This window comes from Acanthaster planci, linkage group LG01 (assembly GCF_054643075.1).
Source record: "Acanthaster planci isolate LZ-2023a linkage group LG01, COTS_SCS, whole genome shotgun sequence".
NCBI classification, from domain to species: Eukaryota; Metazoa; Echinodermata; class Asteroidea; order Valvatida; family Acanthasteridae; genus Acanthaster; species Acanthaster planci.
In genome coordinates this window covers 19,612,530-19,628,747 of record NC_141777.1, presented here as the reverse complement: position 1 = coordinate 19,628,747, position 16,218 = coordinate 19,612,530, and the positions used below count along the sequence as shown (strand labels likewise).

Sequence of the window (16,218 nt, the reverse complement as noted above, 5' to 3'; positions counted from 1 at the left end):
CGTGACCGCATTTCATGCCTAATCAAGCATTCTGTCTCTCAATTACCAGAAGAAAAAGAAATTTGCAGTCTACAATGCATATCTACATTCAATTCTACCATGATTTTCTTTCCATTTATTTTTTTCCCTGAAGTTGTTAAGTTAACAACATTTTTTTCCACAGTACGGGCAACATGTATCACCATGCCCCTGTACTGTTGCTGTGCACCTGGAGTGAATAAATTTAGGCAAATTTTGTGTCTTTTTCAAAATTTCAAGCATTTCAAAAAACCAGGTGCAATCCTTGGTACTACTTCAATATCACATTCCAAGCTGATAACCTGAGGGCACTTTCCTCACTGATAACGGTAATGTGCAGGGTCAAGCCCGCAATGCCCAGCTCTCTTTATCATGCAATTGACACATCGTGATGTTCCTCCACATTTTTACAAACACCTTTCTGTTAAAACTTAAAGGTCATGAAACAATGTCGCAACAGCAGGTCAAGTCTCCATTCGGTCCACAGAGGGATGTATGTAACATTAGCAAAAACTCTGAATGAAAGTAAGTTAGCAGTCATGGTGAGTTTCGTTCCAGAAAATGTGTCCCAAGATTATTCCTACCAGTAGACTGTTCTTCCAAAAGATCATTCTCCATACTACTTTGAGCCATAGCTGCATGTGCTCAGAGACACAGCAAATGTATAAATTTGAGGAAACCCACTTTTCCCCATGGGTCGGTACTAAGCCCATGCAAATGGACGGGCCAATAATAATTCAACACAAAAAGATTTTTACTGTAATACAATGTTCGTACATGTACGAATGTTGTATATTTTTTAGTAGGATTGAACTTTGATCTACACGTATGGCTAGGCAAATGATTTGTACATGTAACTCGTCATAAAGTGCATTTTGCATAAAAATAATGAAAACAAACGTATACAAATAATTATATTTTCGAAAGAGCTCGTTATATGGACGCCAGGAAAGATTCCCTAGAGTGACCTACTAGATGTCAGAAAGCAAAAAGATGTCCAGAAAAGTTCAATTCAAAGGGGAAAATACCAAGTCGTCCACTTAGACAACACTTTTTCAGACCAGTCTCATAGGGTTTGTGCACAAGGTGCCAAGCGGCATCCATATAAGCCTTATCGCAAATACTGCATGGGTGATTTTGCACAATGGTAGAAAGGCATTGTGGGAAGGAAAAAGGGGCAATGTTTGCAGCTTTTGGGGCATGCGGGTAGTGGACGAAAATCTGTGAATTTCATTTTCATCGCCTTACAGTATGCACAGAATATGGCGACAGCCTACTTGAACGTACCGGTAGGCCCAAGTTGTAAATGTAAGTTTCACAACCGATCCATCTTGTTTACAGTGACAACATTCCTGTCACCTTGATGACCTTTGGTGTTAATCAAACATGACAAAATATTATTCCATGTTAGCCAGAAATATGCAGCGTTACCAATTCTGGCAAGCCTCCCCATCATGTCATGGAAAGAACCTAGGCTAACGCCGGATTTTTAGCTAACGTTAGGCCTAATTCCGTTTAGAATTTTAGTCACACCATGGACACAACTTTGAAAGTGAAGGCATAAAATGTAAGGTTTATTTTTAACAAAATTCGGTTGAAGTAGGAGATGTGCCAATCACGAATTAGCCTACACCTTTAAGCCTAACATGTAGTTCTATGCGTCTCCATCATCGGGGCACATCATGCATGGAGTCCCTCGGAAGTAAGAGGTTCTTTCCTCGCCTCACCCTGTGCACTCACCTGCAACTGACAGCAACGTGACGATCACAGCGGGCCACAAAGTCCCGATTTTCCGCCCAAGCACGGTCCCAAACAGCCCCATTCTCGACATTACAGGGTAGCTGCTTTCACTACACTTCCAAATTACAAACAGCCAGGAGAATTCAATCCTGAAGGCTGAAAAAAAAGTGGACCAAGCTGCAAATCCTAAAACGGCAGCCAACACTTCTCTTAGACGGTGTCCATCTTCGTGCACAGCTGACGAGTATACGACCGCATTTTATGCAGTACGCATTGTGCAACGTCTTTGTGTGGAGTGGGTTGGCAGTTGCTGGGCACGTGAACTGTTGGTGGCGGCATTTAAGCCACACGGTATCAAGAGACGTGGCCTGGTTCAACTTCTCTTTCAACCTTCAAATTTTGGCTGCACAGGAGTAGAAAATACTAAATTGACTAATTTGCTATAGTCGTCTGAAACGTTTCAACCCAGTTAGGTGGACCAAGTATCTTGTCTTCCCGCTGGCCGGTAAAATGCCTGTAGTGGCTAGATTGCACGGTCTTTTCACTTGAAAAACTGACAATAGGCCCTAATTATTTTCTTGAGAACTTGGAAGTATCCCACAAAAGCCCAATAGTGACAGGAAGACAATACTTGATGGCACTGGTGGACTTTCATAGACTACCAATTTTAAAAGAAGTGTCAGAAACAATGCGTGCGAAGTTACCTGCAAAACTTAAAACAGGGTCGGCATGCGAAAAATGATGAGTGCTAGTGGTATGCCAGGAGAATGTCCATACAGGTGCTTCAAGAGGGTAATCGTGGTAATCACGTGGTAATCACCCGGTGAGAAAACTGAAATGCCAAAATCTGTCAATTATACCGCTGCATTTTAGGCTCACAATGCATAAAAAAGCGGAAAGTATGCCTGTTCTATAGGTTTTTCAGATCAAATATCCACAGTAATCATCAACACAGACAGATCGCAGGTCAGAAATAAGACGTAGAGTCCAAATAGGTCATTCACCTTTCCACTGGGTGGGTCAAATATCGACATAGAAAAAAAAGTCCACAAGGGAAATCAAATGTTACATAGTGATTTCAAATGAGTGGATGTTTGAAATGATCACGATTTGAGATCATACTTTCACCTGAAAATCATAGTAGATATACATGTATTTAAAGCCAATTGTTACTAAGGCCCATTCCTTTTCTTTACGTCAGTCTTTGAAATGTCTTCCAGATGAGGTAATTACTGTCCATTTCAAACATTTTTCCAAATTTATTTTGAAATGAAACTTACATAGACACGTTCGCTTCAAGTTAAGGTTTTGACATGGACAAATAAAGATGTGAGGCTATCCTTTCAGCTAAAGGTTCAAAATGAAATGTTAAACTGGAAATATTTCACTTCATTTACGTAAGTTTTCACGTGATTTGCGGTGATGAGTTCACATGAAAATGTCTTGCTGCCTCATGCAAGCCGGGATGTGGCCTTGCATACGCCGTACGTCGGAAGCAGTTCTGGCTTACTTGGAAGAGTGATCACGCCCACATACTCTGCTTGGCAATCTGCGCCACTATTGCCATGCGCTCTTCATGTGGCCGTAGCAGACGTTCGTCTCGACCAACAGTTCCACATGGCATGGACATGGTCGTCGCAGACTTTTCCACTGGGGGACACAAAGGCACTTATCAACAGTAAACTAAAAAAAATTAAAGATGGAAAGGGATAAATTCCGACGTATTTTTAAGCAAATTGACGATTTCCTAACCCCTTTTCACCTCTTTCAAATAAAGTCCTTTATATCGCTTTCATCTTCTCACCATTTGATTTTCCACTTTCTTTCACGCGAACAAATACACGACCGCTCTTTTGGTGTGAATTTTCCTTGTTTAACCTGCAAAGAAGAGTGACGAAAACACCAGTACTTCATGCAATACACAAATTGCAGGTCTTTCTTCTTTTTTTATTTCATTTAGAACGTAGTATATGATACGAGGCATAAAAAGTTGACGAGCGACGTCAGTCTCGTGCTGTTAAACTTATTAGCAGCTTAAACTCTTATTAGCTTGAGTGACCCCAGCCTTAATGCTCATGGCATTAATCAGGATAGTCGCGGATAAGCCAAAAGCCATGAACACTGGGCTGGAATTACTCGAGCTATTTAACTATCAACACAAACATATTCACTCTTTATATGAATGGTAATGTGCTGTTTCACACAGTCCATTTTGCCACAAGTTGAAACACAGTAAAATGGATTTTACAAAGACGATATACATTTCTTGTGTGGCACAAATAACATCAAACTGGTTTGAGTAACCCAGTTTTTTTCTTCTATGAAATATGGGACCATATTTCAAGTATTCCAAAATTGCACCTACGGAAACATTTCTCCCCCCCCCGTGATAAAAGTACATCAATCTCAAATAAATCTTAACACTTGTTACTCGAAGTACTGCATTCATTTAAAAAGGTCTTATAAAAAGTACATGGTTTTTGTTAAGTGAGTTTAAGTACTTGGTAAAAAGAAAATAAAGCTATTGACACGTTATTTTTCTTCTAAAATGAACTACCGCCCATATAACAATTACAACCATTAAAAAAATCTTAAGTGCATAAGATATTTCATTAGCATGTCAAAAGAAACATATTTTTAATGTGTAAAAATATATATTTGACATAGAATCGTTTAATGAATACAAAATGCCATGAGAAAAAATTTATAACATTATCCGAGTTACTGTCGTGTTTCAATGACATTTGTAAAAGGGTCACGAAGGAACCACTGCATAAGTACAGCTTTAAGGATTACCTGACCAATCCCTGACGATCCCTGAATATCATGTAAAATTGTGTACTTCCAACTTTTGGCCAATGAAACTTAACCCTTGTACTATACAGGACGTTTGCATGTGATCAGTTAGGATGGACACTGACGGATGTAAGGCTGAATATTCCTAAAGTAGGCTCTGCTTTCTTGAAAAAAAAAAATCGCAACAAAATGACTGGAGCCATTTTGAGCAGTCACCACTACGAACAATCTGGCAAGGGTGGAATTCATGATTACATTCACTGTTTTCAAGATTTGACTTAAAATTAAAACAAAAAACCCAATGTAAGTAAATCCTTGTTTGCACATGTCTCCATAAAAACTGATTCAATTTTGGTTTGGACACTGCAAACACATCATTCTCCTCAGCGTGAAGTTCATTTTGCAACAGTGAGTTGATCTTCCAAGTTTTATTCTGCACTTGACGGCTGTGAACGTTAAGGGGACACTTTTGCATCAAGTCAGGAAAGGTTAATTGGCATTTACAAATCGACCAATCACGTATCCATAGGATACATATAAGGGGCACAATAATTTTTTTTAAAATTCCACTTAAGTTCAATCTCCAACCACATTCAAAGACGGTAGAATAATATTGTCCCTCAGTGTTGGCTTTTTTGGCAACCTCCCCTGGGAGGTTGTCGAATCCTCCACGGGAGGTTGTCAAATCCGCCAACAGCATCTTGGGAACAGTGCTCCAGCCAGTGTCTCACTCCAAACCATGATAATTGTGCATGATAACCTTTGACGGGTTGGCTTTTCTAGTTGCAAAGACGTTTCATTTAAGCACAGCCAACTTCCTTCATGTCAAACTCAGTGACATTTCATTCGTGGCCAGCCCGGCATATCAAACTTCAAGTGAATTTGTCAAGAACATGTGTATCAGATGTTGTGGTCAAGTCCATCACAAGACCACCGTCAGTCATCCCGTCTGGAGCCAACTCGCAAGCCACTCCAATGAACTGTGACAGATGCACTGCTTTGTCACTGTTCGGCCCGTTACTCGTGACCGGTCTTCTGAAGAGACTTGTTACTGGACTTGTGATGCACACGACTGCAACACTGTTGCTGATCAAAGGAAGAACTCTGGACAATCCCCAAGTTCAAGTGTCAATAGGATAATGTGCTGGTATTACGGTTCACTTAGCATAAGTACTTCCCTCTGTACAGCAATGTGGTGGATATATGCTTTCCGGAAGGGGAGGAACGAGTGGACCAGCATGCTTCAAAGTTCACTCATTGTTCACAACACAAATGCTTTGGTGCAGCCACAGGTGTTTTGTTGCAACAGACGCAGCAACGTCTGTTGTCGAGTTCACATTCAGTCGTACGCGGAAGCACACCATGGTCATTCCGCAGGGCCATCTTGCTGCGCAGTGCACTGCCACAATAGCAGTGTGAGCCAGCTTGGCCTGGGACTTGCATTCCTCCTCACCCTCACTTGACCCCACCCACATCCTATGCAATATCCACAGCATTTACAACCTTGAATGTCTTCGATCTGCGTACATGTACATATGTATATTTGAAGTGTACCTTAGAACCAGAAAGACAAGTACGAGTGCATGTTTTACACTTCACAATCCACCAAAGTATTACGCAACGCTATGAAAACTTTGACAGAACTGAGTACGTACAGTATGTCTACGACAAATATATCATTTCTTTACCCACTTGAAACAAAAAATTTGATGGCACGGTTTTGCATATATATAATTACAGAATTGTACAAAATTGGAGTGACCACTGCACGTTATCTCTGTATTTGGTTTTGACATAATTGGTATAGATACAGTACTGTACAAGGCACAAAATGACAGTTTGATCGCACCATTTGAAAAGAAAGTACCATTGGAAACAAAAGTACAAGTGGAACTTTAATAAATTTGTGATCAAGCAAGGTAAAGTATAGCTCTTTCCATCTCTTCATTCAGTGACTTGCACCTAATGTGGATCTCATGACTTTTTATTAAAAAAAAAGACCAAAAAAGAAAAAAAAAGTACAAATTTTTCAAATCAAATGTAACTGCTCTGTGCATAATGGTCCAGATATTTTTATACACTGCTTTTGTTGCTCAAATGATTTCAGACTTGATCAGTGCTTGAGAGCTGCAAAAGTGAGAGATACAGTTTTAAACTCTCTGGAGCAAACCTGCTCCAGTACTTTTCACTCAGTAAGTGCTAATTCAGTTTGGGCCTCAGCACTTACCCGGTGACCCTGGATACCTGCTTAGTGACCTCTGAAAGACTCCTGCAGGTAATTTGAAAATAAATCTGCTTTTTGGGGTACATCTCTGTCTCTTGCATGATTGATAAAAACATAATAGAAAAATGTTACAAATCATCTGATTTAAACTTTTTTCCCCAAAACTGAGAACAAATGGAACTTTTTGGTATCTGAGTATTTCATTAATATTAAAAATAAAACAAATGCAAGATTGAAATTATTGCTGCCAAGACAAAAAGTTACAAGACAATTGTTGAAAGCACAACAAACTGAACTTAAGCAGTATCAAGCCCCCATCATCAAGTCTGGGAGAGAGATTGTTAAGTATGGCAGTGATTTCAAACAATAGAAATAATCTGCTTAAATCAAATTAATCACTCAAAGGCAAAGTAAAAACGAAAAGCTCTGAGCAGCTGAAATCATTATATCACAGCTCTGCGGGCACTGTCATTGCAAATCACAGGTTTCTGGTTTCAAACAATATCTCCACATACATAAGTACCTAGTAACTAGTCACACTGTATTCAAATTATTTACAATGGAATATTATGTACACATTAAGGTGTAGACACAGTACTGCGAGGAGACCTCAAGCAGGTATGAACTTGGAAAGAGTGAATCTCCGTCGCCAAAAACATGCTGGGACAAAAAATCTGGCACGTGCTTGTTCGGCATTCTTCCTTTTGAGACTGCTCGTCAGTGGTCAAAAGGTAACTGTGTTGCATGTTGTAGCTGCACGACCTCTGACCTCTACAAAAGTGCGCCAGGTAAGGTCAACAGACATGAACAAAGAGAGCAGCCATAAAAAGAGATACCTGTACACCGCTGTGAGGTTAGAGAGTCGCGTCTCCTTCAAGGTTGTGAGGTTTGACTACAAGCGGCACATTCGATTACTACCCTTGCGCTTACCTGCAACGTCGTTGTGGGTTTAGGCCTGCATGCGCAATTATGCGATAATAAACTAACAATCTCGGTTTGCTTGGGGTGCCCCAAATGAGTCAAGAGTTCATGCAGAAATTAGATTTGACATGTGAATCTGAACTGTCAAAAGCAAGGGACATCCACACATAGGTATCAGGCCACTATTTCACATGGCTTACTTGACTCGAGCCAGTTTGCCTCTACGGGCAACGACTTTTCTGAATTACCACCGCCACGGTTTTCACACTGCACTGTGGGGTACTTGCCTGAGTAACTGACTCGGTGAGTTGGTTGCTCGGGCCGGGCCCAAGTGAGCACAAAAAATACCAATGCAGGAGGCATAATCGAGCGCCCTGAGGGTGTGGGTTAATCGTGAAGCGAGTGGACAGCAAACCGTGTACAAAGTACTGCTCCGAGGAACTGTTCACAAGTTTAGAGTTCAGAGCAAACCATCAACAACAGACCTCCAAATGATCAACAATAAAACCAGCAATCCTCCCAAGGATATAGCCTCGCATTAGACAGACAAGGGGAGATTGCACAGAGACTATAAGTATCGACCGGGGGGGGATAAATATATGAAACTGAAGTCTGTAGCGGAAGATGTCAACAAATCCAAGGAGAGGAAAACCCCAAGGGTATAGTGCACGGAGAGAACCCTTGGTATTTTTTGTTAATGTGCAGTGACCATACAGAATGCCTTTGAACCCTCTCAGCAATCTTTTCGTGCCAAGGTACGGTGTCTAAGGTGATTTAAGGGTAGATGCTAGAATGCTAGCTACAGCTATATACATAAAATAAGTTCTACGTTGGTTTTTTTTTCCCCATTTTTTTATGATCGAATGATTTCTTACAGTTATTGAAGTTTAGATCTCATTTAAAGAAAGATAATTTTTACAAAAAGAAATCATACAAAAATTGCTTACAGATATGTACACTTTTTTCTTTCACTTTATTCTCTGAACATTTTTTTAAAAACAAATATTTTGTTGGAGGTCTAGCTTGTCTTCGGGCACCGCCAGTAATGCGAGTAGCATTTCCTGTCCGTGCTGCCATCCGAAGGTGCATGCCACCCTGTACACACGCAGCGGTACCTGCCCTGTGTGTCTGTCTCCAGATTGGCTAATGTTCCGCCTTTCGTTGAGCACGTGAAAGCAGTAAAGATTTTATCCTGGACATAAACAACAGAATGGAGACAGAGTTAGTCAGTCATGAGAGAAGGTGAGTAAAGTTTTGAAAAGCTGAAGCAGCGTCTGCTATTTATTCTCACCATACAAAAAAAACCCCATCTATTGGTGATTCTAACGTCATTTTAGGCTGCAATTCAACTGGATCAGAATGCTTGTAAGTACTGTCCTGAAAGCTAGCCAGCGGCTCAATTGCTACAAGTGATTCTTGACATGTTTGTGCACATTCACATGAAAGTTGCACCCCCGGTGTGTCAGTTCCATGGGACAAGTTTTGTTGGGAGTAAGGAGGAACCCCATCTGGCCCAATGAGATCACTTACTGCAGTGGGACTTGTCCACGGGCCTCTAGTGACACTCACGGAGGATCCTGCTGATGAGTCTGACAGTTTCTGGTAGTCACACTGGGACAGGTCGCCGGCACCTTGCTGGCCCTGGGGACCGGCCGGGCCTGGGGGCCCCTCACTGCCGTTGAAGCCCCGCGGGCCGGGCATCTTGCTGATGGTGTCTAGCTCGCCGTAGATGGTGCGGTTGACCTCAAACAGGTCGTGCTGAAACTCCTGCTGCAGGATCGTGATGCTCTGCTGTGCACTGCTGATCTGCAAATACGAAAAAAACAATTCTATCAGGTCAAGGTCCTTGTTTTCAGATTGGAGTGGCTCAGTTGACAAGCTACGGTACAGTTCCCTTTAACCCTCACAGTCCTCAATCCTCCGATTTGAGTGTGATTTTCACATACACCCTAGGTGGTTTGAGCTAATGCTAATAAGAGCTTGAGCTAATAAGAATCTTTCATGCTGGCGAGTATTCACATGAAATTACGGCATTTCTTAAGGCACTTATGGCCACAAAAAGAACCCACGCCATCATCTGGCAAACGCACAACCGACCAAAGGGAACGTACAGACAGATATGACTGGGTGGACGAGTTGACAAAAAAAGAGAGGCCGAGAAACAACAAAAAGACCAAATGTGACCCGCTTTGTTAAAAGGTGGTCCATGAGCCGAGGGTGAAAATACTGGGAAATATTTTGAGGCCAATTGCTTGACCACAAAGCCTCTGTTGCTAAGGAAACCCAAGAGAGTGTCAAATTTAAGTTTAATATTTCTGTTTGTTATGTCTACAGGGCATTATCTCAAAAAGCATGTGAGATGCAATGAAATTATATGAATATACTTATGGCAAATAACTCCAAAATGCAAAATGCCACTAGGATGAATTATATATCAAATGAAAGCTTAGGATGTGAGTAACTCGATTATGAATATAACTCAAATTCCGAAAAAAGTGACATAATACACCTCTTTGCAGAGTGGGTCAAAATGTACAAAACCACCAACATAGGTCTCATGATCGGCACAGGCACTGAACTTAACGAATCACATCGCTGCTCATCGTATACCATCGTTTCACCTCTATGCCAACAGCTTGCATTTGCCGGCAAGGATGTTCATTATTTCCGCTCGTTTTACTGCTGCTTCTGGCTCTGTGTGACTTCTACCTGAACCACTGTTAACATGTACGCCTACCGGTAGGCGAGAGGTTTACTCAAATGGTACTTACATCTGCGTCTTGAGCTGTGTTCTTATCCCCATTTTCGTTAATGCGCTGGCCTTGCGTTACAACCAAGGCTCCCAGGGACGCCACCTGCAGCAAAAACCAGTCATGAATGCACAACAATAAGGTCCCGAGATGATATGCCGGGAAATTGTAGGGCGGGGGCATGGTGTTGGATAACAGGGTTGGGTGGAATAGTTCCGCCTGGTATCAGGTCTCGCTTTACTTAGTGGGTACAAGCCCCTCTCTGGGACAATGGAATATGCTGAGCCATTCCTCCAGTGCCCTCATGCACTTCCATGTTCTTCTATGAAAATCGCTCTTTGAGTATTCTCTGCCCTACGAGCGCAAGCAAGCAGTACTGTTACAGGCTGAAAGGGCCACCACTTGTAGGGGGCGAAGGACCCTGTGCAGTGATGTTTGGAAGCCACAGTATTTTCCGCTTGCATTACGTTTGCTGGCATGAAGAAGGAAAAATGTTTGGCCTTATTCCAGAACTCACCTGTGTTTGCAGCGAGTGAGTTGAGTTTTCCAATGCTGCCGTCTGTGTACATGAGCAAAAGAGGTTGGGAAAACAGAATGTAAAAAGTCACGACGCAACCACTTGGGGATCTTGAAACTAAGATTAGTAACAATGCTGCCGTCTTTGATAAGAACGTCAAAAGGTATCCAGACAGGATTTGGCATGCCCATTATTCATCAGGTGTTGTTTCCCTGTCACAGATAAGCCTCCAACGGAGGCTTACAGTCAAAACAGTGTACAGCAAAAAAACAAGCCATGTGATGTGCACAGCTGCCTACACCATCAGAACACCTCATACCAGCACAATAGCATTTCCTGAATCCTACAAAATCCCCCCCCCCACAGGCAGAAAACCTGGAAGGGACATCAAGACAAAACTAAACTCAAGGTGGCTTGGGCTCTACCTTCCTCAACCCCCCCCAATCCTCTGCAACATCCTGGTGGACTCTGAAGCACCTAGGAAGGTTGGGAATAATGACAAAAATCGTCGTACCAGAGGGAAGGCACCTATACTTACCCTCGACTTGGTGGCTTCCAAACTGCTCAGTGAATTAGTTAGGGAAGCCTGCAACTCAGTTACTGAGTCCTCAAGGGGGGTGATCCTGTCTTGTATATTCTCAATCTGTTGACAATAAAAACACAATACAAGCATTAGACAGGGAGGCGTCTTTTGTTACAATGCACTGCACTGTGATAATCCATCACACTATTTGACCAACCACAGGCTAGAATATACAAGTAGAATGGCCAATGATCTTGCCATGTGCGAACAGCTCTTCCATTCCCCCATTCACTCACCAGCACGTGACCAAACTTTCTGGCACAGCTGCATTTCAAGATGGCTCCATTCATGGGGGACATGTGATCACAGTAAAGTTATATTAAATCTTGACAGCATGAGAGGTCAGTATGATAAAAGTGTTGGTTATCACACCAGCGCGAGTGGAATACAGAATCAGGTTGTGCATCTGTGTTCTGGATACCACCAGGCCAAAGGCCGAGTGGTGCACGGACGCACTATGTTGTTGTGTGTTCCACAAGTGTGATAACAAATTTTTCTTCAAGCAAGGCCTATGAGTGCAAACGTGCCACATTTCAATTTACAGTAAATTTTGCAGTCAGGAGTTTTGCTTTTAATGTAATGTAAATGTAAACAGCACATTACGCAGGGTTTGACATGGGCCGTGCAACACAGTTATATGTCACACTGTTTGCTGGCATGGATCGACCTATCAGAATTAAGAATTCAAGTTTGCCTGAGGATTAAAAAACTCATGTCACGCACTGGTACACAGAACGGAATGGAAGGCAAAGATGGGGACTCACGGGGAACGTCTGGAAAGTGCAGAGAAGAGGTTGAAATATTCTCAGCATCCATCCAGGTGCGCCATCCACAAGCTACATTAACCTGCTATGGCATCCTGCATAACCACATTTGAATGCCGTGGTGAGCCCGTGGAACGGGGTCCGTGCCCACACACCGAACAAGGGGGTCCTCAGCTTCAAACTCACCTTGATCGTGTTCATGGCCACTTTGGTGCTCAGTGAGGCGTTGACTTCACCTCCCCCACCAAGCATGCTCTCTAACGAGCCAATCTGTTCAACAAAAGAGATTTAGGTTGTCAGAGTGAAAAGATCAGGACTGAAGCCTTGATGCGTTGAGACTGCAAGTTAATAGAAGAGTTCAAGGTAAAGAACCTCACATGAAATATTGGGGGGGGGAACATGCCGAGAAATGCAACACAGTCCACTCAGTAGGCACCACGCACTCAGTGTGGCTGGTTCAAATTACCAAATTCAAAACCCTTAACACCTGAGAATCAATGGCAAACTTAAAAGCAGGGCATAATTCAGATGTTTCAGAAAATCTTGATATTAGACCTTGCTCTTGCATCCCTCCTAAATTCAGCCAAGAATTCAGTGAACATGGATGTATATGCATGTATGGCTCCACAAAGGAAATGGTTCAACGTTATGTCTGCCCAAATTGGCACTAGCAGCTCTGGTAAATGACAAACTGTTTATAAATGAGTCATATACCAGCCTCTGCGATCCTAGGACCGTGAATTTAATATTAAAAAGGCTTACATGCATCAAAATGCAGCAGATACATGACTCCACGCTCTTTTTGATCACACAGGCCCTATATGTATCTCAGTTAACTAAAACACTTGGGTAATGTGCATTGGATCCTGTAACGGGAGCCATCATGGCCCAATGTACAGGTAGTAGTTATTACTGGCTTCACTTTTTCTACTTGTAACTCTTAGAGACTGACAAATTTCTGAGAGGTTTCAAGGACTCATCAACCAGGATCCCCCCGAAGTGCTGGTGAGGATGAGGTGACAAAAAAGAACATTTGTGACCCACTCTGTGAAAATGAGTCTCAAGTCGCCAGAGCCTCTTTGGAGTAAAAAGTCTTTTAGAATAATTTTGCACAGTGTAAATCAATAGGAAGCCACGGCATTTCTCACGATGGAGTATCCACTTCCATCAGGATGACAAACTGAGTGTTACATCACAACAAAAAACTCAATTTGCTCTTTCCAATTCAAACAAAAACTCACAAAGTGGCTTTTGCAACTTAAGACTGATTTTCGCAGAGTGGGTCACATTTGATGGTCAGAGCAAGGTCAAGTGTTCAAAAATTGTTCCCATTTTTATAATGTACATGTATGCTTTCTCTCCCTCTCCCCGTGTTCTTATTTTTTAATGTGAGGCAGCAATATCAGCCCAAATGGTTAAGCTGGTGACCAAAATTCAGGAGGTGGGCCACCTCCCTATTGAACAACCTAAGCAGGGGAACCATGCAATCAACTGTTACCAGTACTGAGCATCTTTTCTCTTGCTCTCTTCATTGGAAGTTGAAATCCCGTTTGTGACCCGCTCTGCATAAAAGGGTAATAAGTCGCGCAGTGCCAATCAAGTAATGGCCTGTTCCATTTGGAGAGGGCAAAATTTCTTAAAAACGTGATTATGTGGTTTTTTCCTGAAATAGCTTCTATAATATTTCTGTTTTCAGAGAATTTGTGACTACAAACATGCATACTGATGAATAAAGATAAAAGTTGATCATTCAGTAGGAAATGCTACATAGCAAGCGCTACACTTTATGAACTTTATGAGCTTTTACCTTGAATAATACTTTTATTGAATCCAAAAATGTGGGTACACAAATGTCTATATATCTCTGGAACGCAGCGCACTACAGGGGTCATTCATATATCAAATTGTAGCTTTTGATGTGCACAATCCAGCTACATCAAAAATGCATAACCTGAATCCGATGACTTATTACTCATTTTCCTAGAGCCGGTCACATTTATGGGAGGTGGTCAACGAGCACGACGATGCGTCTACATCTGATTTGCATCAGATAGGTACACAGGCATGCTCTAGGGGAGTTTGTCAAACTGACGACAGCCTTAGCAGGTCTTACCCTCCGCTGTAAGTCCTGAATTATCAGCTGTTGGTCCCGTACTATTTTCAGTAGCTCGTCATTGACGGAGCCGCCAGTGAAAGAGCTAGGAGTTGTAACTGGAGGATCGGTGACTTTGACAGTCGGCAGGATTTGCTTGTCTGATGAGCCGGAGGATGCTGACATTTTCGAACATGGAATAAAGATTCAGAAACTTGTAGCACTTGCCCTTAACTCTCGGGGAATTTGGTCCCTCTTCAAATCCCCAGCATCTCCCAAATCTAAATCTGACAAAGTCTTTATACAAGTATTGGATATCAAACCAAACGAAACTGGTTGTCAAGCTGTGCCGGAATTGGATCCATTAACCCTAACCCTGCTGATGCACCAGAGGTAAAAAGTTGTTGCAAGTTGGTACATTTAGCGGGCAACGCAAGTCTTCTGGTGGTGTGCATTCTGGTGCATTTAGCAAGCTTGGTGTTTACGCCCTAGCAACTAGTGCACCAGAATGCACTGGTGCAATCCGGTGCATTTAGCAGGGTAGATAGAGGTTCCGAGAGTGACATAAATTAGTTCACTACACAATGCACCAATATGCACCAGCGCATACTGGTGCATTTAGCAGGGTACCCATTTGGGGTTTGGTGCATTCCGGTGCATTTAGCAGGGTCCTTGGCAAATACCCCTTGGGAGTTAGGGTTAATATACTTCAGGTCAAATTTGGGAGGCTTACTTATTAAGTAAGGAATGTAAATATACAGGATTTTATTGCAACTACCAGCAGGTACCAGCTTCCCACACAGTGAAAACACCTAACAAATGAAAATAGACAGTACTCTCTAACCCTACCATGTTTGGTTGGCATCAGGCATCAAGGTATTTAAGGTTAGTAGGTCACCAAAAATTGACTTGAAGAAAATAAATACCTCAGAATAAACAAGACAAAACGACTCTCTCTTTAAAGAGGGACTATGCCCCTCCCTGAATATTTGTTTGGTTTTTTTGTTACTATTTTCTGCTGGAAAAAAGCAATCAATGTTTGTCCGGAAGAATGTGCAGAACAGATCTCTACACTAAGACTACACCTGCAAACTCAGAGTCAAAGCTTTCACTGGATCACAAAATGTCATTCTCTCTTAAAAAAAAAAAAAACCAAATGAAAAAGAAACGTACGTATGCTACGTTACAATACCTGGTGTCTCTATTTTGCCCAGCATGAGCAAGACGAGAGCAACGATGACGACAGCAACCAACACAAAGATGACGACGATGGTCAAGGGATGGCGCAGGCAGCGGCCCAGGCAAGGGCCCTTGGAGGGGGGCCTGCTGCTGCTCTTCGGGTAGCCATCCCTGCTGGTGGTGACCTTCTCTGTGGGGCCCTCGTAGCGGTCGTAGATGGGGTTGACTTTCTTCCTGTAGAGGGGAGGAGGACACCAAAAACTTGACAGAGTGATTGAAAGGATAGGCAAAAACTACATGCACATGAGTTATTAACAGACAAAGGGGTTTTTAATGGGTAAGTGGGGCCCCTTAACCAAGTCACATTTCTCTTCTGCATGACATGAATTTAGGGGGTGTGGCTTTCAAGGTACGTATACATGTTCAAGGTACATGTATATGAACACTTGCACATGCATCTCCACTGACCAAGCACCAGTACCAGCAATTTTCAATTGGCTATTCATGAAAAGTGATTCAAAGTACAAAGGAATATGTACATGTATGTAAGTGTATACGCATGTACCGTGAATATTTGGCAAATGTTTAATCTAATCAATAGAATCAGTCCCATTCCTTGGACTTTGTCGGACTG

The 16,218-nt window shown here is 42.3% G+C and overlaps 2 protein-coding genes across 5 annotated transcripts in view; both read right to left on the bottom strand.

Moving 5' to 3' along the window:
* LOC110982872 (inactive tyrosine-protein kinase 7-like) overlaps positions 1-2,258 on the bottom strand; it is a 57,096-nt gene extending 54,838 nt beyond the window's left edge. The window contains exon 1 of the mRNA XM_022241611.2: positions 1,759-2,258. Within this exon, the coding sequence (XP_022097303.2) occupies positions 1,759-1,849 (91 nt within the window). The 5' untranslated portion in view covers positions 1,850-2,258. The remainder of the gene's footprint in view (positions 1-1,758) is intronic.
* Positions 2,259-3,684: 1,426 nt separating this feature from the next.
* LOC110982858 (uncharacterized) overlaps positions 3,685-16,218 on the bottom strand; it is a 41,240-nt gene continuing 28,706 nt past the window's right edge. For all 4 annotated transcript variants that reach the window (XM_022241583.2, XM_087135867.1, XM_022241584.2 and 1 more), the window contains 8 exons: positions 15,598-15,818; positions 14,427-14,584; positions 12,500-12,583; positions 11,505-11,609; positions 10,967-11,008; positions 10,471-10,554; positions 9,230-9,505; positions 3,685-8,891 (listed from right to left, as the gene is read on the bottom strand). In XM_022241583.2, the coding sequence (XP_022097275.2) occupies positions 8,718-8,891; positions 9,230-9,505; positions 10,471-10,554; positions 10,967-11,008; positions 11,505-11,609; positions 12,500-12,583; positions 14,427-14,584; positions 15,598-15,818 (1,144 nt within the window). In that variant the 3' untranslated portion in view covers positions 3,685-8,717. The remainder of the gene's footprint in view (positions 8,892-9,229; positions 9,506-10,470; positions 10,555-10,966; positions 11,009-11,504; positions 11,610-12,499; positions 12,584-14,426; positions 14,585-15,597; positions 15,819-16,218) is intronic.